We start from the raw sequence: 27520 nt of genomic DNA on the forward strand, positions 1-27520 counted from the left end.
TAACCGCCATTGACAGCGGGCCGCATAAATTTATTCGCGACCGCGATTTACGTACACCGTTCTGGCAGTTTGCGTTACACGACCTGTTTGCACTCGCGGCTAATGCGTTCCTCGGTTTGCGCGGGGGCTATTATTTTTCCCGTTCACGCTGCTCCATCGACTGCGCATGCAAGATATTATTAAAGAATGCTCGAGAAATTAGGGGCACGATGTTTTATGGCCCCTCGAAGGAGACAGGGGCTGCTCAGAGCGTAGGTGTAGCTAGGAGTCTAATAAAATGGGTTACTATGAGAGGAATTTGAATTTTGTCGCTGGATTTATTAATGTTCGTCACTAGCAGGGTAAGCGCACCTAATTTCGCCTGCCCAAATTCAAATCGTTCTCAATTGATAGGCGACTGATGCTAGGCGGTATTGAGTACACTCTGGCCAAGACACAAGAAAATTGTTTCCATTAACGGGAACGTTCGAACCAATTAAAGTGCTTAACCCTTAACCGGTGACGTCCCACTTTGTGACGTAAACGGTGACGCTGGAGCCTCACAGCCCCTCTTTAATAATTATTAAATTATAATTTGACATTGCCAGGGCTAAATTTATTTTTAATATACTATACTCGAGTTATTAGTGACTTTATTACATATTTGCAAAGATACTTTTGCATGTTTTGTCGAAGACCACTGAAAGCTGTCTTCATGGCACGACATTGTAACACAAGGTCGAATGAAAGGGAGGAAAATATAGGAAATATAATTCTGCAGGTGTCTTCCAGACTTCATGCCACCGGTTAAAGGTTAACCATGTCATTATACTACTCCCAGTAAATATTCATGCATTCGTAGCTTGTTTAAACTCACCTTCTCCCAATGCGGTGTAAAATTGTCGAGGTTCGATCAATTTTTACAGAGTCAAGGTTTGCTAAATTAGTTTTGTCACGCTAGGCGTGGCTCAAGTTACATTGCAACCATAGTATGTATTCCAATAGGCGCTAGTAATCATATAAAATAGGAAAAATTATTCTTTTATCAATGCAAGTTAGTGCGTTTTTGCTCTGAATGCCTGGTATGCCTTCCTACACCTGTCTGGCTTTGAGGAAGACTACGAGGATCTGCATATTCTTTGTCCAATTCATCAGCCAATTCAATTCGAAATTTCACTCCTCACCACGTTGTGACCTTTCGTAACGCCTTTGCCATTTCTGTGGTCAGTTTATGGTTAAAGAGTATCGGTTCAAATTGCATAAGGTTATTCTCTCATGACCTTAACGCCGGTGAAAGTGTGTTTACCGTGTACCTCGTAAATAGTATCTATATCCTCATACCGCCTGGGGTACAGGGTTGACGCGTTAACATTCTTGTAAACACATCCTCTCGTGTGTGTGCAGGTCGGAGTTCGTTAATAAATATTTCTCTATCACTTCAACCATCCCTCTACAGTCACCGATTTGCATCCCTTCAACTATTCGCGGATCTAAATCTCGAGATCCAAGTTGCTCCGCGTCGCAGACATTCCCCAGAGATCGCTGCATCCTTCAGAAGAAATGCTCGACGACAGCGTCGCAGCATTTCATGTTCTAACGCACGTAATGGTCTTGTATCTCGCTTGCATAATGCTCTTCGATCGTTTTTCAAGAGCACTCAAATTCCCAAGACTGTTCCTCTCAGGTGTGTAGCACTCGCCTAGTAGTGACGACACCAATCTTTCTCGCACGGTGCTAGCCGTGCACTGAAAACTGGTCCAAGGCAAGTCCATCGGGGACTGTCTAATGCGTGGCAAGGAGACCAGGGCCACGGTTTCACACAGCCCTGGCAGAGTAGTTCGGGTATGTGCGCGTAAGTAAGAACAGGGTAGCGGGAAATGTTGGGATTAATCTAGGCCAACGTTCGCGTAACTTTGCAAACGGTACGTGTCTTTGCGTTTATTTGATAACGGGACGGGCGAAAGCTACCCGCGGAAATAGACGCGGAGGACTGTATCTCTGGTCAACAAGATTAAGCATCGCCAGCTTCCCTATCCTTCCCGCTGGCACCATCTCCGCAGCGTTGACGTTGACTGACGTATGCTGCATAATTCAACATCGGGGCTATAATGAATGAATCGCCCTTTCTACCCTCGCATAGATAGAACCGCCACCTTCGAGCACCTGGCATGTACTCAGGAACTGTATGCAAGATGATTCATCTAACTCTGCGGGCTTGAGCTGCTCGTTGAACTGTTTGGATAAAAAATTGTTCGAACAAACCGTTGCATGGTATTAATGGAAGTGTGTTGTGTGTTTCGTCAAGACATGGATGCTATATTTAATTTTTTCAGTTCAACACACATTAGTTGATTGTGTAGAGCGCTAAAAGTTTTGTCATACTATAAGGGCTATATCGTATTCTACATTTCCCACTGTGTGACTTGTGTCTAAACCATTGAGGGGCCCAGTAGAAAACAAGCACATGCCACCGCTTTCTGATTTTGGAGGAAAGCAAGTTGAAGGAAAAATTATTTGCATAAGAAATACAGTATGATGTTGTAATTATTTTATGCCATACTTGAACTAGATGGTTAATGACAACTATTATCAAATTTTTGCTGAAAAATTACTGTTATTAGGTCAGTTTTTAGTACATTTTACTTTGAATAAAACATTGGTTATTAGCTAGTATAATTTGAATATTTTTGAGCAAATTGGAAAATTATGTTGCTAAATTTGTGTTGTGCAGTTGGTAAATAACTAAGAAATAATAGTAATAAGCGTCGTATAAATAATTAAATTCTCTATCGGTTATATATTCCTATGTGCAACGAACGGTTCGCAAGTAGTCTAAATGTTGTCGCGTCAGACGTATGGGCAGTGGCGGATTTAACGGGCGAGAGCAGTTGCCGCCTGGGACCATGCCCCCAGGGCCCTGTTTTCAAGAAAAAAAATTACGATTTTATCCAAATATTATAGGTATTTTTTTTATTATGGCACTTAGCCTATTTTTAGTAAACTACCTCTTCATTTTCCCGAGAAAATGGGCTCCCAGAACGTTTGCCACTTGGGCATTTTTCCTTAAATCCGCCACTGCGTATGGTCCTTATACACTGGATTAATGCGATCCGTTGCTTGTATGGATTCTATCGCTCCTGTCGTCTTCGTTGCGGATAAAAATGAGAGGGCGATTAAAGATAGATCGATGGGCCAGGGCAACAAGTGCCGCGAAATCTCACTGCTCGAACGATACGTCAATAGAAGTGAAGCGAGAATCGAAGGGGGTACGTGGATACGTCTCGGTTGAGAAAGACGGAATACTTGGAGCGTATATAGCGAATGGGAATAAGATTATCTTTGCACCTACCTGCCGCCGCCTGTGTGATTTATGGCATTTGTTTAAGATACTTCGAGGGTGAAAACTCGCCTTTCGAAAAATATAGCCATGTGCCTAGAGAACTTCATCTCACAGATAGAAGGTCGTAAGGTTCTTCTTTACTTAAGGGGGGATTCTCGCGTAACAGCCCTCGAAATTTATGATTTTTTTTTTTAGACAGCTATTGTTAATATTGCATTAAACTCTTTTGGGATACAAGGAGGCATCTTTAAACTTACAGACAATATTTTTTGTTATGTCGATCCTTCTTATTATTTATTAATTATTGTGGAATCTCTTCGACGATGTTGGCGCTAGGTGTAGCACCTGCCACAGTCATCTGATTGCAAAAAGAAGCAAATTTTCTTAAAGTTAAATAATTTACGCTCGTAGTGGGCCTAAAATTTTAATTTCAATTTTTATTTGTAATACTTTTTTCGTCGATATAAAGAATAATATGAAAAATTTGTCTACGGAGAAAACTTACTTTTTCTTTCAAACCCTTTCAATTTTTCATTTTTTTTTCTTTAAAGTGGACTAATACCAGCGTCAGATGACTGTGATAAGTGCTGCACATCCCGCCAACAGGAGTTACATCGTCGAATAGGTGGACAAGATTCCACAATAATTAATAAGGAGGATCGACATGAAAAAATATTTTCTGCAAGTTCCCTTATATCCCAAAAAAGTTTAATCCAATATGACGAACAGTTTTTTAAAAATAAGTTCTTAAATACCAGTTACTTTTGGGGCGAGAATCCCCCCTTAAATGTTGGAGAAGAAGGTACAAAGATTTAAAATATATTAATTTATAGACGTGTTGGTTTCGTTGCATAACTCAGAACGAAATATCTCCAACTCAAAATTAAAAAATTATGAAACTTTGGGGATATGTATAGGATATATAGGTATGTATTACGATTTTTTTTTACCCTCTTAGAGTGACATTGACCCGGGAAAATGAAGTAACTTTTGTCTGAAAACTTTTTTTCTATCTCCTACAGTTCGCGAGTTATAACACAAAAGCGAAAAGTAGCCGGATTTTCAGGCGGCAATTTCACCCCCGTAGAGTGAATTTGAGCACCAAACAAAAATCGCGTAATATGTCTCCTATATATCCCCAAAGTTTCATCATTCTTTGAATTTCCGGATCGAGGATCCTCCTATGTCAGTATTTTCGTAAACAGTTCGTGTGTCGTAAATCGATAACACTCCTGAATTCGAGGCATCAAAAGTGTCCAATCAAGTGCCCGTCGTAATTAATTTTACAAGTAATTTATTATCTTCGTAATTGGAAAGACTAGTTATCAATCTTGCATGTGCATACGGAAGAGTTTGCCGCAGCCACTTGAGACAACACCGGGGGTAATGTTTCGCTCCAATTTGGTACCGCGAAGCTGGTTACAGTGTGCATTCAGATTTAACAATATGCATGTCGCGTCGCACTGTTCAATAACTTCTACAAAACTGGCTAGGATCCTTAATCCGCGCGGCGTGCATCACACTTTGTCGCATAACGGCAACTAGGGAAACAAAGTCCGCCTATTACCCTACAACCCTCAAACGCTGCCTATTTGCGCTTTATCGCTGGAAAGGGGAAACAATGGGGAACTCTGTTCTTCCTGGAGCAGCATTAAAGCGAGGCGTAATCGAATTCAAACACCGGATCATAATCAGTTGGCGCTAGAGATATCAGATCGATCCCGAATGTATCTGGGAATCGGGGTTACTATGTACGATGATGACGCGGCGTCACGAGTGCCACCTACCGTCGAGCAATCGATCGTGTTTTTCATTCATGCGGTTTAAACGGACGCCATACACACCAGCCCCTTGTTGTTCGACCTTATGACATACTATCTTCCCATGTACGTTAAATCGTACTGCACCTTTGATCGCCTACTTAGTCCGACCCAACGTGCCGCGCGCGGACTTGACGCACCTGGGGGGAGATGATTGTCGTATCGCTACCGAGGCGAGAAGCGTTCCTCGGCATCCAACAGGAAGCAGCGGCGCTGGGCTACTGATAGAGCGACAAAGGAGCGACGGTTAAATGCGGACAGGAATTACACAGGGAAAGAAGCGGTTGGAGGGGAAAAGTGTGCGAGTCTCTCGGCGATGGGGCCGGAGATTGTTCGCGGAGCAGGAAGAAGGAAAAGGACGAAGGAGCAAAGCGGGGAGGGCGGCATGGACGTAGGGTGAAAGATGGAGGGGAGTGTTACCGGAGACGGTGGGTGAACATTGCGGTCCAGAGGGACAAGCGAGAGAGACAGAGGGGGGCGAGGGAGAGAGCGGGGTTTACTGGCGGCGAGGGGTTGCGATGCTGGCGTAAGAGAGGACGGGGGACAGACGCGGCGCCAGAGTTTGGGGAGGGGGATGGATAGTTAGGCGATGGGTGGATGGTCGGGGGTAGTGGGTCGGTTGGTTGGTTTGCGTGGAGGAACTGCGCGGCAGTCGAGGCCGCGAGGCTCAGTGCTGGGGAGCGCAGCATCGCGATGTGTCAGCTTCTCGATGCTGTCGCGCTCGCTTACGGCTCCTCCATCCGTTCCAGCTTTTTCCTCTTTCGCGTGATTCTCGAGTGACAGCGTGCTCCCCTTTGTTCCGTCTCTTTCCGCTCCCCAACCGTCGTTTCGTTTCGCTTTGATTACTCGTCTTCCCTCTTCGATTGGTCTTCGCCGCGGTTACGTGTCCTCTCCTCCCCTCCGCCGTCTCACCGCGACCCGCTGTGCGATCGTGCACGAGTATATCGCGATTGACCGCGTGTCGTCCCGCGAGTGCGGTTTCGCGTGTGCGTCGAGTGCGTACGGCCCCGTCGCGCGGAAGGCCAGTGACGGTGGCACCGAGGCTGCCATGAAGGCGCGAATGGTGCCACCAGGCAGGGCCATGTGGCGGCTGGGACCGTAACAAGGCGGCGGAGAAGAGTGTTGGCACATTTGCGGCCCGCACGCAATGGATATGGATCCATACGGGGTCGGTTGGCCTCCTCAAGGTCATGGCGTAGCCGCTACCAACGTGAACCTCGGCGGCGGAAGCGACGGCGCTAACACTATACCGCGATGCTGGAGCAGAGCGTGCAGGTCGACCGAGCCGTCGCCGATGCGGCCGATCGAGCACAGTATGCGCTCGACCGAGGCGATGAGGTCGATGGAGTCGATGAGATCCATGGACTCTGTCATACGTCAGCCGCTGGCAGACCCTACGCGGCCCATCGTCGACCACCATCAATCCAGCAGGTCGATCGAGTCGATGGGCCGATCGACCGAGCAGATACGCACCGAGCAGCCTCGATCCGCGGTTGATCATGCTCAAGCATCTTCGTCCATGTCCTCCACGCCGATGAGGAGCGGCATGGAGCATCACGCGATGCGCGCCATCGAGCATCCCTGTCGGCTGAAAGATCACGCCAGTTACATGCACGACCATCACTTCGGTCGGATGCACGATCACGGGTGCAGATCCGTCGAGCACGTCTCCCGTATGCTGGAGCACCGTCTGCACGAGCAACAGCACCCGGGCAGGCAGCCGATCGAGCAACCACCATGCCGGCCAATCGAGCACCCTCCAGTTCGGCCGCCGCCCGTCAACTACTCCTGTCGATCCCTCGATCACGCCCCCGGAAGACCTATGCTGATGGACTGTGTCATCTACGGTCCGCATTCCCATCCGCCGTCAAGGTTACCCAGCGAAAGCGCGTTCCGTGTCAATTGCCCCGTGCACAGCCCATTCCGCTACAGATTCCCTAACGGCGCTGGTACCGACTATCATCAGCACCAGGTAAGACTAGGGCACATCTTAGAAATGACGCGGCAACTAACCGATCAGAGATGTATAGGATACTACAGCAAACTGCTCTTTAATAGCCCCGTTGAAAGGCTTTTTCAGGTACTGGCGACGTTGGTAGATTGCCACAATTTAACTTAGACAGAGCCTGAGTTTCCAATATGCCGGATGATTAACTGCTCCGGCAAGATACTTGCGAACGGTTATGTAAGACGTGGATTGAGAGTTACACTGTAGGTATACAGTGACGTAGAAACGGCAGGTTATGTTAAGCTTCGAACAAGTACAAGTTTGAACTCTGGGAAATTATACATGTCGTTTGTGCATTGTGAAAGCAATTTACAACTATGATTTTCCAGAGTATCGTGGCTTATGAAAATCATACTCACGGTGTGCGAAATTCATTTGAACCGCGGGAGCAGCGATCTGCGCGTCGGCAAATTGAACGCACCTAGGAACATTTTTAAACGAGGGGAATGGCATTTCGCGGCTGGTCGTGAATTTGTGGACATTCAAGGGCCACTTTTTCGCGCTGGCCTGTTGGAAACTTGTTCTGTTATTCATTCCGCTCCGCGATCAAACATTTTTTCACACTGCCACACCAGCGCCGGGTCAGAAAATTCATTTAGAAGCTTACAAATCGCATTACGCGCTGAATGGCGAAAGAAAAATCCACAGTCTTTTCTGTAACACTATTTTCCTAAAGAAAAAGCAAACTTCCACGTTCCCCTGCGCTGATATTTGCAAATTCTAAACAAAAGAGTGCAAGAACACTGCGTCTTTTATGACAGAAAGTTTTGTCCCCGGACTTATTTTGCTCACTGCAGGACTGCAGTCGCGTTGAGTATTTCTTTCCACCGAAATATTATCGCGACAAAGTTCAGGGAAACACCAGCTCTATTAAAACTGGAGCTTACCATTTTTCTTCTGAAGATTTTTTTAAAAACCTCACCACCGAGTAGATGATTAGTCTTATTACTTTGTGTGTAGCGAGTAATGGGATACTTTTCACGGATATTCTTCTACAAAGCTTCTGTATCCAGTTTCCCTTCCGAAGGATTTGTCCTGTGAAGCGAAACTGAAGGCAGGAAGAGGTTACTTGCCCTGGGAAACCACCACGTAATTCGTAACAATGGTGTCGCATGCTGATTGCAAAATGTAATAATATCGTGGCGAACCACGGCCACGTCACGTGCTTACGAACTTGAGGGTTCTGCACTAGATTCACGTTAGCTCGATACAATTAGTTACTATCACACGCTGTGTTTCCTTTGAGGTACTCCTAGACGAGATTATCAAGTTAGTTGCAGTGATCATGTCTAGAGGATGCACCGTCACTTGATCTTAAAAGGATTAAATAGCACAGGCTTTAGCTATTGCTCTAGATACTTATTCTGACACATCCTGTGCTTTTATAATATTAGGGATGATACATGAAGCAATAGATACAAAGTGCCCCTGATATTTATTTAAACTCTGCGATTTTTTACACACTACTACATATATCTTAATAGTGGACGTGAAGACAACTTAAGGGAGGATTCTCCTGTAACTGCCCCCGAAATTCAAGAATTTTTTTTGGAAAAACTATTCTTAATAATACATTAAACTCTATTGGGATATAAGGAGGCGTCTTTAAACTTGCAGAAAATATTTTTTTTATGTCGATCCTTCTTATAAATTATTCGTTATTGTGGAATCTCTTAGACATCTGATTGCAAAAAGGAGAAAATATTCTTAATGTTAAATAATTTATGCTGGTACTCGACCCAAAATTTTAATTTTTGATTTTATTTATCATACTTTTTTCGTCGATATAAAGAATAATATGAAAAATTTGTCTAAGTGAAAAACTTACTTTTTTCTTTCAAACGATATAACTCTTTCAATTTTTCATTTTTTCCCTTTAAAGCGGACCAATCCCAGCGTAAACTATCTAACTTTAAGAAGCTTCTATTTTTTTGCAATCAGAGGACTGTGATAGGTGCTACACATCCTCCCAACAGGAGTTACATCGTCGAAGAGGTGGACAAGATTCCACAATAATTAATAAATAATAAGGAGGATCGACATAAAAAAAATATTTGCTGCAAGTTTAAACATGCCTCCTTACACCCCAAGAGGGTTTAATCCAAAATGACCAACAGTTTTTATAAAAAAAATTCTTAAATATCAGTTACTTTTTGGGGCTAATAGACGAGAATCCCCCCTTGAATGGGGAAAAAGTAATGTGTGGTTAGAAAAATAATACTGTTTTTGTTACTGTAAGTACTAAATACAGTAGGCAATCGTAAAGGTTATGAAGAAATGGGAAATATCACAAATAATTGGACCATTCTATTTCCATTCTAACGGCATTACAATGTAGTAATTAATTATCCTGCATTTTTAGTTTTTTCGTGATTTGACCATTTCTCTCGTAAAGCCGTTGCAAGCTCGCTTTAGAAAACAGTAATGGGGAAAATGAATTTACTGTTGCTCCGTAATTAGCGGTTTTAAAGTTTACAGAGGGTTTCCGTTTCGCAGCCATTACCTATCTGGTTCTTGGCACATTGAACGATTAGCATTACCTTCTTTGCTAAATTGTACAGAAGGAATTTCATGAAACTGCAAATAAAGGTTTTGTTTCTACTTAGTACTCTTCTTCGTGATAGAAGCTCACAAGCTACCGACAAATCAGATCGCATTCTTTCATTAAAAACTATTCCAAATTGTGCGCAGACTGTTAGTTCTGCTACTCGTTTTTAAGAAAGAAGATTGTCAGCACTTCATCACATACCTATACGTATGTAATTTTAAGTGAATTAACCGCAAAAAGTTTTATAGTCGCGTTCGTCGAAGAATGAAGGCGGAGGTACGTTCTTCAAGCCAGCGTAAAAATCCGTCGTTAAACGGGAAATATTAAAAACTTTCCTTTATAAACCGCATGAAATTGCTTTTAACGATCTTCCCCAAGATTAAGCTGGAGAAAATCAAAGCCAACTTCTTTTTTCATCCCTGTCTTCAGCGTAGGTAGCTCATAGAATTCGTAGAATGCCTTTTTAATGCAAAAATTAAAAATATCCATCGATAAATTGGATGAGAAATATATCGGAGGATTTAAACAATCCAAGTTTTCGTTATTTCTGAAGCAACTCATAGGAACTTGATTTTTTTGTACAAAAATTGTTATCCAGATATTTTTAACTCTTGCCCATCTCTGGCGTCTCGTCATTCATTACAGGGTGGCAAAGGCTCGAAACCACTTATTGTTAGTGTGCCCAGACCCTTAATGAGCTACTGTCCAAAATCTAGGCAAAATGTTTTCCCAGCCCCTTGTCTCGTAACACTCAAGTACGCTGCCATCTTCATCTCCTTTCACAAGTCCACTATATTTCCTCTACCCCGCGTAACAGAGAAACACAGTGAAACCCCCATTACCTGAACACTGCTTCCAATCTTTGAACACCGAATTTCAGTACGAACACTCGAACAGTTTTATTCGCTAAAGAAATTCCCTTAGTAACTATCCTTGAAGATACTACATCAATAGCGGAAACCGAATGTGAAGGAATAATTCAGTTGGAAAAAGGGTGAACGCATTAACGTTCCAAAGGCACAATGGAGCGCGTAACAAGAATGAAACGACCAGTGAAAAGGAAGATTATATTCATGGAAATGATATTCCCATAAATAGTCTTAGCGTTTAATCTTAAATCCTGTGTATATTCTCAAGAGCTCACAGATTTAGAAGCAGTCTGAGACTTTGCGAATCGGGAACGGACATTATCTTCGCAATAATGCTAGCTTTACCAAAGAGGCGACTTGATAGCTTGCAATTAGATAGATTGCATTGCTAAGACATAATACTCTTCAACACCCCCTTATGTTTCTCTGCCATCCAGATCTCAATTAAAGCATAATCTCAGATGTCCTCAGCAATCTTCCTCCCGTCCTCATACTTTACAAACCACAATAGATTAGCCAGACGATTTAATCCTCATTCCTGATTCGCGATACGGTGACATTTATGAGCTTTCGACACCATACCCTGTCAAATAGAAATCCGCGTGAAAAGAATGCACGCCACGATTCCGGGGTAATTGTCGCCCCATATACAATTCTGCTCGTAGCTGTGTCACGATCCCTGCCGCGCTTTTAGCGGGCACATCCCATCTATTAAGTCTCTCATCCGACGACATCTAAATCTGTTCATTTCGTCGTCCTTTGTGCAGGCCCTCTTATTTCTCGAATCGATCTCGAAAAAGAGCGCTCGGGATAGCTCGACGTCGGCTCTTTGACATCGCACGTTTACGATCTCCTCGTCCACCATTACGTGTCTGAAATACGAAAGGGCGGCGGGCGAAGGGGGTAGGGTCGAGAGTCGGCGAGACAGAGAGCGATCTCGCACTGATTTCGTGGATCTCCGCGATTCCCGGGTTGGCAGATAGCTATCGCTTGCCGTTTCGCTGTCGTTGCGTGTTCCAGCCGGAACATGAAAATTGTTCCGCGTGCAGCCGGGACGCGGCTGCCGCGATCGATGGCCATCGAGTGGCGATTTAAGCCGGTGATCCCACCGAAATATCTTTCCCTGCAGCGAAACGCGATAACGTTTCACGTTCCAATTCCAGCGATACGACCGCTGCCTCGCTCCGTGTATCATGATCCGTCATTCCGCGGGTACCTGTCTACGAATATAGCCCCGGGCCGACGGCGCTCGTCGGCCAAGAGAGTTAATAATACATGTACGCGAGGCGATTGGACGCGGCATGATCGCGGGGGAGGGTTTCGCGGGTCGTTTTATCGGCGATAGAAAGCACGCTCCGAGGATGGATCGCTTTTACTTGCACGATGTATTAGGGATTAGGCGGGAAGTTGCTGCGAAGCAAGAGAGACGTTTCGAGGAACCGGGCGAAGTGGATGGCGTATATAGCTCGCGCCAAGTGACACGCCGAGAGACACCGGATCCCGTAACTTCGTCGTTATTATTCGGATCGTGGATTTTGATGGATGAGCTTCCGCCCCGGTGTTTGAACGAATAATTTATTTCAGCAGCGCGTCCGCCTTCGCGGAGGCTGTGAACGATCGCGTCTCCGCGGAACTTGATGCCTGTGCGTCGTCTTGAGCGTTGGGGAACTTTTGGCTGCGCCGAACACTGGCGGCGAGCAAATGCGGCTGCGGGTCGAGCTGTGCGTGGGTAGGAATTCATCGAGATCGGTACGGCGTAGCGGAGAGTGTTCGGTGACGCGTGCAATTTTAGTTCCCATTAATCGGCGCAGTGTAATCAACTACCATGTAAATACGTGGCACTGTTTCGATTCGCCTTGATTCCTCGCTGATCGTTCGGTTAATATGCGCTGGCGAATTTGATGATGCAGAGTGGTGCGCACGCTTTGAACGCAGTACGCAGCATGTAGGTATGGCTATTGGGTCAACCGATAAGTAATGCGGTTTTTCCTTATTGGTCAAAATCAATGATGCAATATATTGCAAGCACTGCCTAAGCGTAGAACGTCTTTGTGTTAAGAGAATCTAGAAAGTTTTGTCAGTAATGTATAAAAATGGCGGATGTAAAACGGCAAATTTTAAAGAAACGTGATTTTTCGCCACGGAAAAGAGTCATTTTTTTTTTTTTTTTATCAAAATAGGACTTTTCACAGACTTATGCCTAGGTTGAGGTCGTAACTAGACATGTTTCACATATGCTCAAATTTTTTCAAATTGATTTGTACCTCCGTTTTTTTCTCAATCACTGCAAAACGAAGAGGAAATATGATTCCGAGAAAAACGCGTTTAAAGTTTCAAAAGAGGAATCTGGTCTACCTGCGTGCGCGCAGAAACGGTTTATGGCGCGCTCGACCTTTTCGGCTGTAAAATCCTTAATTTTCCTTAAACCAAAGGGCATTTTACTCGGGAAGGGTGGTTCTTTCGGAAAATCTGACAAAAAAAATCGAGATTCTGACTGTCTAATCCCCTTAATTAGATCCATCAAATGGTATAAGTTGTCAGCTTCATCAATTGTCCCAACAATTAATAAAACTTTTACCGTATGATAGATCTAATTAAAAAAAGTAACTTTTGTCTTGATTTTTTTCTCTATCTCTCACAGATGGCGAGTTACAAAATGAAATCGAAACATACCCGATTTTTTAGAGGTTAATTTCACCCCATTAGAGTGAATTTGGGCAGGAAATAAAAATTGCATTGTACTCAGAAGGAAATCCCCTACATATTCACAAAGTTTCATAATTTTTGGAATTTCCGGGTTCTTCCCTTGTTGGTCTGATGGAACGATGAATTGCTCATTAAAGTAAGAAGTATTTAGCATACTTCTAGGTAGTTGGAGATATCAACCTCGAATTAAATTTCGTTGCAATTAAGAAGTGTTCAAATTTGACAGTTTATTATGCGGTGCTAAGAGAGTTGAGGTACAAATAACTTTCAGCTACCTTTAACAGGAATGAGCATTAACTGTGAAAGACGAAAGGAATTGTACTACAGTTGGAAATAATAGTACGATAACAGTAGATGTTCGGATGCTCGAAAATTTCGGAGTCGGATATTTTTATCACGATTGAATCGGGATTTCGGAAATCTCTTGTCGTATAGGCGTGTTCAATCGAGTGATGCTCCATCCGGGGCAGATTTTGTATCTGGTGCATCGTGGTACTCGAATTTCCCATCAGAAAAGTGTTGCGAATCAAATAAAGTACAACCAATGCTTTTCACTCACATTTGACTCGAAGGAATATAATTGTTTGTTCATCTAAAACGAATATCCGGCAGTAAAGACATTTTCACTGCAGACAGTGACATTGCAAGTGCATTCGAACACTCAAGATCCATTCCAAATCAACGCTGACTCTGCTAAATGAATACGTCTGAAATACCAATCTCGAGTCGCGGAAGTCTCTCATGTGAAAAGGCTCTTAGACGAGATCGAATCCAATATGATCCTATACAGTGATAGTGGATTTCTTAACGTGTCCTGAAAAGCAGTTTCTTTAACTGATTAAGAACTATGTTAGCCTCCTAACATTATAATACCAGGAAAGTCTGATCAGGGAAATTTATAGTAGTTTAATTCAAACACGATGTTTACAACAATCCAGCTAAGATACCTTTGCATATCGGAGGATATAAAAAGCACCATTAAATCTAAAATACGCTCCCATTTGCAAAAATTCTTGACAATTAGGTAAGGCAAGGAATCTTCTTCACGTCCGGAGATTAAATTCCAGGTTGATTATTCTAATGTGAGTTGTTAATTTTTCCATCCTATAGATTTTTCCTCATGCTTGGAGATTGAAAGACCAATTTCGGATTTCTTTATCTACACGCGGATTGTACTCTTCCATAGTTCACTTTATTTTTATTTACACTTCCTTTATTTAACTCCACGTTTCTGTAAAATATATACTAAGTAGGTTCAGCGCAAGTTGGGGAGTTACTATGAAATTTATTTTTAAATCAAGATTGAATACTCTCTTAAAGCTGCGATCGACCAATTTAATAAATACATTTAAATGCATTTAGTGGAAGGAACGTTTGCTACTTAGGCTGTCACTGCCAATGGACTCAGTAATCCAGAATTTAAAATTTAAATTGCTGCTTTATGGAGGATCTTCAGAAATTCGTGGAATAAAATAAACTTTGTACACTAGTAGTAGGGTAGCTCGGGGTGAAAGTCCCGTTTTTCATATAAACCTATGTAAAATTTAGTAATAACAATCTAGAGATACACAATATTATTTTGTATAAACTACTTCTATTAGGCTTTACTTTTACAAATTTGTTGGTTAATAGTGTTATTTTTTGTTGAGTTATATCACAAAATGTGTGTCAATTAAAAATGGACTTTTTGCCCCGGGCATGGCTTGTTTTTTGGTATACAATATTCAAAGGAAATACTACGGCACTCTTTTTTTATACAAAAGAATAAAAATACAGGACACAGATTCAGCTTGAACCGAAAATTGCACAATAATCTTGGCTCGACATAAAGATATAACTCCCTTTAAGCACTTTGGCCTTATTTCTTAAACTCAAATTATTTTAATATAAAAAACAGGAATAAAGATAGATAATTTATAACTTTACTAATTGGTTTGCTTCTATAAAGACAGCCACTCTTTTTAGCATTTTAATATGACTTCTTTAACAAAAAATAAAAATATAAGTCAACAATATAAGTAATGGACTTTTTGAACCAATATAGCAGTGGTGCACAGGGAGCCGTTTTTAGGGCCTAGCTGCGAGCAACCCGCCTGTCCCGTTGCTAAGGTTAGAATCGGTGAGGCGAACTGCAGTAGTGTACGTGCATTTGGTATGACTTGAATCCAGCTATATACACTACTGCAGTTCTCCGCACGAAAGCCCAAAAACAACTGGCGACTCTGCGGCCCTCCTTATTACCCTTGCCATCAACACAGTTATGCTGCAATATTCAATCGATTGTTTACGAATGGAGATATTGCATTCGGGACTTTTTACCCGCCGGACTTTCAGCCCCAATCTACCCTACTCATCAGATTAAACCGAAAAGTGTCAGTGAGCAAAGGTTTGGAAATTAGTCACTACCTAACAATAATCAGTTCCATCTTTATATCCCTTGACGTTATCTTATAAAATTTGTAAAATTGTCTAAGTTGTAAAATATCGTATATAGTGATTTATACTTATACGCGACTTTATACACAAAAGAGCATCGTGTTGTATTTTTCCGAATAACTCGGCACGTGCGCACAAATGCTCAGTCTCGTAAAAAACCAAAATTTGCAAGCGCATACTAACCGCAAAGAGTACGCGAAGCAAGATGGCTATCTCCTAGCCGAGGCCCCGAATTTACTCTCGTAAACATCCACGGTGCAATAGATTTCCCTTCGAGAGAAAATTCAGCAAAATCCTGGTGAAAATGCCTGTGTGGGTGGTATCGATCAGCCCGCTCGACACTTTTGCCCCGTTTGAAATTCGAAGCAACACGCGTCGCTGCGGCCATATTGTCAGGCACGCATCTGTGTAGGAGGGCAGAGAACCAAACGAGGTGATTGGAGTGAATAAGTCACGAGACAAACATCTGCTTTTGAACTATCGTGAAACGGAGGTGGCCCTGCCTATCCGTTTCAGCTCAGAAAGCTACCAACACAGGTGTCGGGCGCCGTTCAGTCTTGCCTGTTTGCGATCCTTTGACCGTCCTTTTTCAGATGCACGTTTAATCGATGACCGACTTTCGTGCACGTTACCGCTTTCAAACATACTTTTCAGGGGCTATAAGGAACCCCTTGCATGCTCGGCTGCTTGTGCCTCGTTGCGTTACATTTAGAATCCGTCTGAAACCAATCTAAATATGCATCGCGCAGCCTTTACCAGATTTCTGAGGAGATAGACTCTGCTTTCGCGACGTCTGAAGAGACCTCCCCCTTTGATTCCAGCCGACGACTCCCATCTCCTTGAACGTATCGATACGCAGTATCGAGTTATCCTTCAGAGACAGTACCTATCTGGTGGATGCATCGCTGCGACATGCTCAGAGGAAGATGACCCATTTATTAGTGCAGCGAAATTCCCGGCGCAAGCAGGAATAGGGTGACCGTTCGTGCAAAGAGGAGCAAAAATTTTGCGATCACTTTTCTGTCCGAGGTTTCGGTTTCAAGAGAAACGATTTTCAAATTTCATCGAGGACACGTGCACCTACGTGGGCTCGATTTCCCTGGCTACGGAGAAATAATAATATGTACATATATACCAATTTGTGAATAGGAACTGATCGAGAAAATTAAACTTTTTAAGAATCTGTTGTTGAAACTGTCATAGTCGTTGAATATCTAGTTTTTGTTAGCTGTGTTCTTCCAATGGTTCATTTACGAATTTCAGGTAACTCGTGGTTAAATTTGAATTATTTAAACTACAATTTTATTTCTCCTTTAATTAGACAAGATTTAGTCTGTTTTTTTAGTATAAAGTAGATTTTATATGAGCTCACAAGTAAAGCGGGTCAAATCGGGGTATGTGGGTGCGCGTGTACCCGATGAAAGTTCAGTCATTTTCCTCGAAAACAAAGCTTTGCGCCAGGAGAATTTATTTTACTGATACTATAATGAATTACTCTGTTTTTGCTTGTACCGCGAATTTTATTCCAAAATTGTATTTCATCGTGGCAATTAGTTCTTCAGTAATGGTTTCCACATGTGTCGCAAACACCCACTTTATAGTAGACTTATTCTTAACATTCTAACTTCCCTAAAGAAGCTTTCTAACTTCTAAGTTACCCTAAGGAAGCTTTATTCGACGCATTCTTTGCTATCTCCAAAAATATAAAAAGCTCTTAGTTGCTTGATATTAACCGACTTACAAGGGGAGGACACCATGTGGTAGACACCGATATTGATGAGCCTTGGCACGATGGATCTATGTCGAAAATAAGTAAATAGGTGTCCGAGATATTTACATGGAAACTATTAAAAATTTCATAGTGGCCGTGGGGTTTTAATGGGTAAAAATCTGAAGAAGTCGGGGTGCCTTTTGAAGATTTCTCCAAGTTAAAAAAAAACTACATAAATTTTTTTTATAAATTATTATTTTTTATATATTTTTTTTTAACTTGGAGACATCTTCAAAATGCACCCCGACGCCTCCAGAAGGGAATCTCCCGCGGGCGCCAGGGTAGTGTGGGACTTTTACCAACTAAAACCCTAAATTTTTAATAATTTACATGTAAATATCTGAATTATTAAGGCCTATTGGCTGAAACGCTCGGACACCTATTTACTTATTTTCGACACAGATCCATCGTACCAAGGCTCGTCAAAATCGGTGTCTACCACATGGTGTCCTCCCCTTGTTAGCCTTCATACTCCACCACAAGAAAGTGTGCAGTGGCGAAGGTAAAATAGGAAGTTCCAGTTGTAAAGGTCAATCTGTTGTTGGAATAAATAGGCGTCGCGTGTAACATTTGTAATAAGCATCTGTGAAAATGTCATTCACACCGTCAGCCTTGCGCATTGTTGAAACATTTATGCATAAACAGCTGGCTATTGGATAGCTGGCGTTTCAATCTGTCAGAAGCACGTGGAATTTTGTTTTTTCGAACGGAAAGTGTAAATTGAAAGAAAATATTTATCGTCCGCCTCTGCGCCGTGCACCACTGTTTCAAAACCGATTCTGAAAACAGAAAGCTATCTGTCCCGTCGAATTTAGTGCGCGCAGCCGCTGGAACGTGGCGAAAAACGTTGGACGTGATAACAAAGAAGAATCGGGGGGGATGGCTTCTCTTAGCAATGTCGGTCATCCGTGTTAATGCCTCCATTCATTTCAGTTTAACTAAAGGCGTAATAAGTAACTGCAACGAGCCACTCTATAATACATGCATAGCACGCGAGAAGCTAGATGGCGAGGCACCTTTAGCGTCGTTGAAGAAGATTCGCGAGCCAGCAAGTGCGCCCGCGAGAATGAATAGGCAGCGTTAAGTTGCCTGAATCGATGACTTTATAGTCGAGTTGTTCTTTTCTGCTGGCAACAGAAAAGTAAAATGCGAGAAACGATTGAAAGCGCGGATCCTCTGGCCACAAAGTCGAACAATGATTTTTTTTATTAATGCTTAGTGTCATGCCAATTGGCAGGCGTTCAGCGACGGGGTTCGCAATCTTTCAATAGTCAAAGTAGCTACACTTATGTGTACGTAATGTGGCAGTGGCGCACTCAGGATTTAATCTTGAGGGGAATCGAGGTGAAAGAATAAAAATATTTTTAATGCAAATTCAATAAAATTCATTAGGTGATTATAGAAATTTGTTTATAGAATAAAATTGTGATTTTTTTTCTTTTTACGAAGCCCTTTTCTTTGGGGGTGCCACTGTAATGTGCAGTTGTTAAATAATTTAAATTCTTGTAGGTATGGTAGCCAATGATTCTGGTTGAAGTTGTTTCTCAAGGGAGGTATCAAATTAAATGAAACGATTCAGTAGTGAGAGGTTTAATGCGATCAAGAATTCACGTTTTACACAAATTGGAAGAGACTCTTTTGTAAAGGGGATATTTATTACTTTATCATAATTTTTTAAGAATTCTTCTCCAAAGGTTCTCGATATTTGGGGTTGCAAAGTAGTTTTTGTTCATTCTTTTTCACTATCTCGCCTACTTAAGGGGACTAGGCAGTCGAAAAATCGATTTTTATTACATTTTCTGAAAGTACTATCTTTTCTGAATAAAATGTCGCTTGGTTTGTAGTAAAATTCGCAAAATTGTAGATTTGGCAGCTACAAACGTCGCCTTTGCCCAGAAACTTTAAACGCATTTTTCTCGAATATTTTTGTCTCTTCATTTTTTCCTGATTGCGAACGAATTGAGGGTCAGCTCGACTTGGAAAAAATTACAGGATGTGTAAAACATGTGCCATTTCGGGGCAAACCTCTTATAGGGTGCGTCAAAATTCGAGATTTTCATAAAACAATTAAGAAGTCACCGGATTTTGGTAGCGCACCATCATTGTTTAAGGCGACGCTATACATTGCCGCTTGACGTTTTTAGCTGCCAAATCTACAATTCTGCGAATTTTACTATAAACCAAGCGGCATTTTATTGAGAAAAGATAGTACTTTCAGAAAATGCTATAAAAAATCGATTTTTCGACTGCCTAGTAACCCTTAAAGTCGTACCTCGTAAACCGCATAATTTGCTACACCTCTATCCATCTCCACAGTGTCATACACATACGTCGTTAAACTTAACAGCCTTATCAGTATTTTGCTGCGTTTTTGTTACGCCGGCCTTGTTACTTCTGTCATCTAATACTTTATGGCCCTGTTACTCGCTGAACGACGTACATAGCGCCCCCGGCTGGACACTCTGCAACTGACGAATGCGCGGCGAGGTATAATTCAGAGGCTGCAACGCTTCGGCCAAGAAATTGAATTTGATATTAGGGCGCGAAACTCGCGAGGTTATACAAGTAATAGCGTTACAATCCACCGGCAGGATATAATGGTCTATGAAACGATGTTATTACGCTAGTTGGCGGATTATAGTCGCCGTATAATCCAGAAATTACTCCTGTCGCATTGACCTCGATAGGAACGCGACTGATCTTCAATATGTCCCGTTGAAACGGTGATTTCGGCTCACAGGCTGTTTAATATCGTGCCCCTCGGGGTAAAGGTTGCTAGACGACGTTTCCACGATTCCCCCGGTGACTTCTTTTCCTTCCTGATTAATTCCCTATCCTATTTTTGAAAATGCAATCTCAGACGGCAAATTGAGGGCACTGCGGACGTTTCTCCTGTTTTATTTCCTCCTCTTCGAACAATGCGGTAAACCTCTTTAGCGGCTCCCCCAAGACCGCGCACGTTTGACAATTAGATTCCACGTAGGATTGTATAAATAAAATGCTTTCTGTCTTCGGTACGCTATATTGTATAATCCTGTGCGTAATAATTGATTCAATTTGATTGCCGTGGTTCGATCGATATCAAAGAACGTTAAGACAATATTAATACACTTTAAAAGCAAAAAGAAACGTCATGATGAGCTGCGATGGTTTCTATAGTTGGTAGTGAATTGGTGTTATTACAACACTGGTAGTTGGTACTAACAGTACACTCGAAGTGAGCGAGTTATAATATCATATCATGCACAGAAGAAATCATAGTACTAGCGAACACCATTACACCAAGTTTCAGCCAAGTGTACGTCTACTTTATTAATATTGAAAGTGCTTTCCTTCGAAATGAAGGCTCACGTGACCCAAAATTTCACCCTCCACTTGGACTTATTTTAACGCATAGAATATAAAACGTCCCCTTTCTACGTGCATGACGTTTCTGGCCCAACTTCAATTGATTTCCGACAGCCTGCTGAAAGGCAGAAAAGACCTTCCTAATTTCCTCCCAGCACTGTCACTGTGTAAACTGATTCCAGTACCACGCCACTGACAATTGCGGGCAATCTTCTTTCATATAATATTCAAGCTTCATTTAATAGCGCACCTAGACTTCCACGACCTTCCGCGCTCTTCAGACAGTTCTGCGAAGGTTTTTCACTCGTCGAAATTTTAATCCCATTCATACAACCCGAAAGTCGAATCTATCGATTCGCATGAATAAACTTGTAGAGTCGGAACCCCGCACCCCCCCCCCCTCCACGCCGTTTCTCATTTTCTCGTTAGCGCACGGGCAGGAACACCAATTTCAGAGAGCGTCGACCGAGGTCAGCAATTAAGCACTTCCCGTCGTCCACCCGCTTTCCCTCGAGGACTAATTATTGTCCAAATGGACTAACTGTTTCGATGCATAAACCTCGAGGATCCCTCGAACCGCGGAATAATCCTTCGAGTGTCGGTCCGTAACAAGATGGCAAACACTGCCCTTTTCGAACTTAAGATCGTTACTAACTCTCGAATGACGAACACTGGGCACAGTGGCTCCGCTCCCTATCGACTTGGCTGGATTTATACCCCCGTGTTTGGGAATGGTGAACTTTAGACTATTGTTCCTCCACATCTCCGCGCTTACAGCACGCTTGCGTACGTGTGGCACCGTCCGTAAACCTCTTGATGTATGCATGTACCTATGTACATATATACGCAGTTCTAAACGAAAATCTGAAGTGCGGTAGGGAAGACCGGGGCAAGTTGACACAGGGGCAGGTTGGCACAGAGAAATTATCTCGACACCTATACGAGCCCGGGCCATTTAGCACATTATTCATTTTTTTATTTATATTGTATTTTCTTTTTTATTGTATATTTTACAGATGCATCAACATGCCCCAAAGGAGTACCAACTTGCCCGCAGTCGGGTAAATTGTATGTATTTTCTCAAGTTTTCACTTAATATATTAAAGAGGAAGGGCCAAAGTATGGTTCAGCCTCTTTGTTACTAAGTAATTAATTCAAACAAGAATGAAAAAAATTGAAAACTGAAAAACGCATCAACTTGCCCCGGTCTCTCCCGCAGCTAATGCAGCTTGAAGTAATTTTACTAAGTACTTGATACTATTGCGATTGGGTGTTTGATGTTAATTATTTGATATCGACAGGGATTTATTTTAATAAGGAATATTGCATTCTGGAAAGTAGTTTATCTTTAATATTTCGCGTGACCCCGATATTACCCAATTCTTAACGATACTAGTAAATGTTCAACCCTATTCCAGAGGCTAGATATTATAATAAAAAAAAGTAGAGCGAAGTGTGAGCTATAGACACTCATAAGGTTTATATTATGTTCGTGAAATTTTTGTTATTTTTTATTTCAAGAATTTTGAGTTAGAATCATCATGTGTTCAGAAGTAGAGAACACTGTGGAAAACGAAGTTGGGGATTATTACTTAGGATTCATCATTTTTGGTTCTCCCCTTTTGAATGCTATTCGAGCAAGCAGACGCGCAATAAGCTTGCGGGTTTCTGCAGCCAAGTTCCAAAGTGATTTAAAAATTTCTACTCTTGAGGACTGCTTAGAGGAAACTCCATATATCTGAGTAGAATGTAGGTGAGGTTATATTATACTCCCTCACTAGGGAGAACACATTAGGGACGTAGAAGAGTGTAGACTCCAATATCCACCAGTATTTTAAGAGCAGTTAGCAATCAATTTTCCATCAGATGGCCATTTGGAATCTTGGAAGCAATCAGAACTCCACCAGTCACTTTCAAATTAAAATCGGAAGCGCTCATGCTTCAGTCAGTTTAAGGGAGCAGTCAGGCTCCATCAGTTTTCAGTTAGCCGTAATCAATCTCAGCTGTCCGACAGCTACGACTTTGCACTAGCAAGTAGGCTTCGCTTACACAAGTGTACAAATTAGATCCCTCCTGTCGTTGTTTGTTAAGCATATGTGATTTTGTACCCTTAACAAGTTTTTCCTTTGAATAATTTCGACTTCATCTTTTACAGTAAGAATAAATGCTCCGATCATGAGAGACTGTATAGTGACTTTAAAACAGTGATTTGTCTTTTGATTGTAATTAATAATTTGGGTAGAGGTGTGAACATTTCTCGAACTCGAGTTCATTGAGTTCCCATCTGGTTTATTGGATGCATAACTTGGGCATAAAGGGACCACTTGCAGTTCAAAAAATCTTCATAGATTTGAATTTTCTGGAAGGTTACTAACGTAGCAAATATGCATTAACGAATGCTAATAATTAAAGTTAATTGTCATTTCAGTTGCTTATACCATTTATTTGACTAACAAGGAAGGGTTCCCAGGTGTCCGCCTCCGATTGCTTTGGTTTTTGGATATGTTTTAGAGGACCGAAAAATAAGAAATACGTGTCTTTTTATTTTGGCTTGTTTGCATGTTTCAGACGAACACCTGAAAATCTTATAACGTTGAGGGGTGGTTTCACCCCCTAAATATGAAAACAGGCTGCTATAAAAAAACACGTATATCTTATTTTTCGGTTCTCTAAAACATATCCAAAAACCAAAGTAATCGGAGGCGGACCCCTGTGAACCTCCCATTGTAAGAAGCCTCTTACAAAAGCCTAAAGAGAGTTATCAATAATATTGCAGTAATTGGAAATAAACCCATGACATCCTTAACAGTATACAGATAAAGTCACCAAATATTTTATAAATATTGGTAGCGAAATATTGAAAACGATACCAGTTCGTATATTTGCGACAATTTAAAGCCTCCCCACAACAGTTAATTAATGTCAATACGAACAGATCACGTGTCGTATCTCCTACATCTCATAACTCCTACACACGTGGCCAATATCGTAATAACCTAAGGATACCATTCGAAATAACTTATGGTTGACGGCGATGTGCAGTTTCATCTATACGGTATATTGGGCCGCAGTGTTCGATACGTCAGCTGTGCAATTACGATGATTGCGATCACAGCCATTATGCTTTTTGAAAGCTTCAGAAGTGCACGTTTTAGTTAATGCGTCCCATCTACCCTACACGCGAATCGCATTCCTCGTGTAACGGAAACTTGCAGTTTCGTAATCGATACCCGTATCAATTAAGCATTCCACTTTATACGGTCCTGTTGCGCTGAGGAACTGGCATTCAAATAATCGCCACGCTTGCCGTTCGGGAAATGGAGCGACGCTTAAAACATTCTCACCTTTCTGTGCGGAGATCTGATCACTCCGATAATATAGTGAACTGAAATTGTTAGAAATTGGACAGTCTGAACGCTGCAAATGCCGATATAATTCTTGCTGCTTTTAATCCATTACACACTTGTGTTGAGAGGCGCGAGTGGTGAAGGGTAGGTGTTCTTTTCAAAAAGGAAATTCTGGTTCTGGGCATGGCATCTGAAGGGTGGTTGGAGGGTAAAAGATCGTGTTGTTTCATCTCTTCTGTTTTTAATTTTGGGGGTGTTATTCTTATGTTCGTTTAATTTCGAAAAGTAAATTAAGGAAACGACATTCGTTAAAGCGATTTGGGATATTCCCTTGAACTCTTGTAAATCTGGATATCAGTCTTCAGATCGAACTTAGAGGAAGTGAACTATATTCGAACAAATGCAGTGTTATATAGTAAATCAATTTCTTCCAGTATATATCAGTTTTTGTTAATAAAAGAAAATATATTTCATGTCTTTAGTTGATTCTAATACCAGCGCTGAGCATAACCCTGTTAAACAATAAAATGGCAAAATATTAATTACAGATCAACTCGTTATCCTGATATTAGTTCCACCAACGTTCATTTTATTTCTAAAAAATACTGAACAATACACTGAACACCCCATAAAAACATATCAAAAAACTGTTTTGCTCGAACTTATTTTTCCACAAAAAATTTCCTAAAAGACACTATTTTTCGCGCGTGCGAATGACTACCCCCTTAAATAGAAACTTGTATGGTTCCCAAATGTCCTACAACATGGTGGGGAAGAATTAGCGAGACCATGTATAACAGGGGTGAAATCTGAAGAAAAAATTTCGTAAATTATTTATTACCATGTTGTACCTGTATTGAGAACCACGAAATAATATGAAAATTCACAATTTTTTCGAGAGTGTGTTTCCACATAGCTCAAAAATTGGTGTGTCACTGGTACCATCTGAACTATAGGTATTTTTGCTAGCTATCAGATTTTTTTAAACATTCAAGTTGCGAACTTCTCGCGCCAGCTACATGTTTCGAAATACTCGAGCAACTGTAGCAAGGCTTTGACACGAGCTTAGCACACACACACAATTCGATATCCACGGACAAACGAAATCGCGCGGGGGATTCTTCCCTTGAACTGGACCGATCTAGGCCATTCCATCTTCAGCGTTAAGTAGAACAGTGTACGTAATTTGGCACGAGTGGAGCAACCCTGTCCTCCTAAATTCGCGACCGGGGAGGTGCTGGCCTCTCATTATTTAAAACACGGGGAATTGTTGTTGGGTTACCAGTACGGGTTACCCTCAATAGAATACATTAACGTTGTACAAAAGCGAGAGAGAATTCCGCATAACCGCCTCGCAATAGTCCACCGTGTGTCGCGCTTCGTGTAATCTCTTCGTGTCCCTCTTTCTCGCTCCCTTTCTCGGTTTCTCGCCCGTTTCTTCACTCCGGGGCTCCTGTGTGCACGGCTGCCCACCGTACAAGAACCTGTGACCAGACCACGAAGCGTTTCCTTCCTTTTCACCGTCACCATCCACGGCCATTCTACAATCTCGGGCATAATAAGTGGGTGGCTCATTACTTTTTGGTCAATATTTAACAACCACCCGCCGGCTGAAATTGCGTCGCTCAGTTTCTTGACCTCTAACGATCGTTCCCTGGCCTGAAAAACCTTTGCAATCAGGAACGTGTCGCGATATGGTGGACACACAAGCCACGCATCGTCGAGGATACTGAATTGCATCAAGTCTATCACGAGTAGAGTATTGTTCAGTCATTAAATTCTTAAGTCATCATTGTGCTTTAGAATAGAAGGTCCCCTGTGCTATAAAAGAATTAGGTCATAACCAAGGTGGGGTTCTTCTTGTATGCAAGCTAAAAGTAACGAGCGTCTGGGAATTTTCTGTTAAACCTTTCAATTTCTTTTTATAAAATTACTTATTTTTCCAATGCCCACCTAATCGGCAAGCTGAGTGCAACTTTTCCCCACCAGTGGCGCCACTAGCACATGTCCAACTTGTCATGTATTGTTATTATTATTAGCTGTTATTAGTTATGTAGATATAAAAAATAAATTTGCATCTTTTAGGTTATAATATATTCGAACTCAAGCTTAGCATAAAAATTTTTATAATATTTTACAATTCTCTCCCTTTGTTGCCAATTTTGAAATCAACAGTCAGCGAAGGTACGTGCGCTGCTGGCGCCCTCTGCGCTGAGCTTTGCGGCAGCTTCCACGTTGAAGATATTCTATATTATTCCTTTTATTTGGGTTGGCATGCGTTACTATTAAAGTTAGTAACGTTAGTCTGAATTACTCATTATTATCGAGTTCGGACATTTTCAGATTACTTGTCGGTACATACTCTGTCAGTGGCATTAGATATTATTTCGAGGGCAGGGGATCCGGCTTTATTGTTCGGTGTTCGGAATTTTCGATTCTACTGTTCCCGATAGCAAATAGTCGCGGCGTAAATTCAGGAGCTTCCCAAGGGTTAGGTCGAAATTATAATAGTTCTAAGTTCTAATCGTTCACGGGACTTAGGCGACTAGACCGAGGATTCGGGAACTGGAGGAAACTCGGTGTCGTTACCGAAGTTACGTCCACCGGCAGTAGGTACTGTTGGTATTCGGACAAGTTTGCGCAGTGAGTTAATCAGTCGCTGTCCTACAATCCCGAAGGCAATCAGGGGATTCCAGTGAGTCTGTTACAGTCAGACTTCTATCACTTGTCAGTCAGTCAACGGATTTAATTATCGATCAGGCACACATTACACAATTATAGGGCGAGGCGGAAAAGCAAGGAATGTCACAAAACAGCTTTATTGAGATATTCAAGTTTTAATACTTTAGTCCATCAGTAAAGAAACTTGGTTCAACGAACTTAACTGTACTGTTCACAAGATCAACAATCTATACTCTAATTAGGCATCAGAGAAGATCTCGGCAAAGAGATAATTGTTTTACATTGTTTTTATATCTTTTAAGTGGAACACTGCAGAATACAGTAACAAAATAAATGTCCGCTTCTATTATTATCAAAACAAGGATGTGTACAAAGTGATGACTAATCAGAAATACATAGGGCAAGTAGGGAGACCGGGGACATTCCTTGCTTTGTTCCAGTGGAGGGTGGACATTTGTTTTTAACCAGTACACAAAACCTTTAACGCTGTCTTACGTGGACGTTTCTACTTTATAACCAATTGTGATTCGCCAGTTCTGTTGTTTATAACAAAATACGTTATGCATCGCAGAATCACTAAAAATGGACATTCCCTGCTTTTCCCCTTACCCTTTACTCACACTAGATCCACAGTTTATTCTTATTAACCGTTACTTATTAAATACG

At 41.9% G+C, this 27520-nt stretch overlaps 1 protein-coding gene across 11 annotated transcripts in view; it reads left to right on the forward strand.

Annotated features, from left to right (window-relative positions):
- The window catches only part of Cask (peripheral plasma membrane protein CASK), a 250585-nt gene that overhangs the window by 93829 nt on the left and 129236 nt on the right, over positions 1-27520 (forward strand). Inside the window, exon 1 of one of the 11 annotated variants that reach the window (XM_076826265.1) lies at positions 5813-7111. The exons of the other annotated variants lie outside the window; for them this stretch is intronic. Within the exon in view, the coding sequence (XP_076682380.1) occupies positions 6287-7111 (825 nt within the window). The 5' untranslated portion in view covers positions 5813-6286. Of the gene's footprint in view, positions 1-5812; positions 7112-27520 lie in introns of those variants that run through there. 11 annotated transcript variants of the gene reach the window in all.

This window comes from Andrena cerasifolii, chromosome 14 (genome assembly GCF_050908995.1).
Source record: "Andrena cerasifolii isolate SP2316 chromosome 14, iyAndCera1_principal, whole genome shotgun sequence".
In the NCBI taxonomy this organism is placed as follows: domain Eukaryota; kingdom Metazoa; phylum Arthropoda; class Insecta; order Hymenoptera; family Andrenidae; genus Andrena; species Andrena cerasifolii.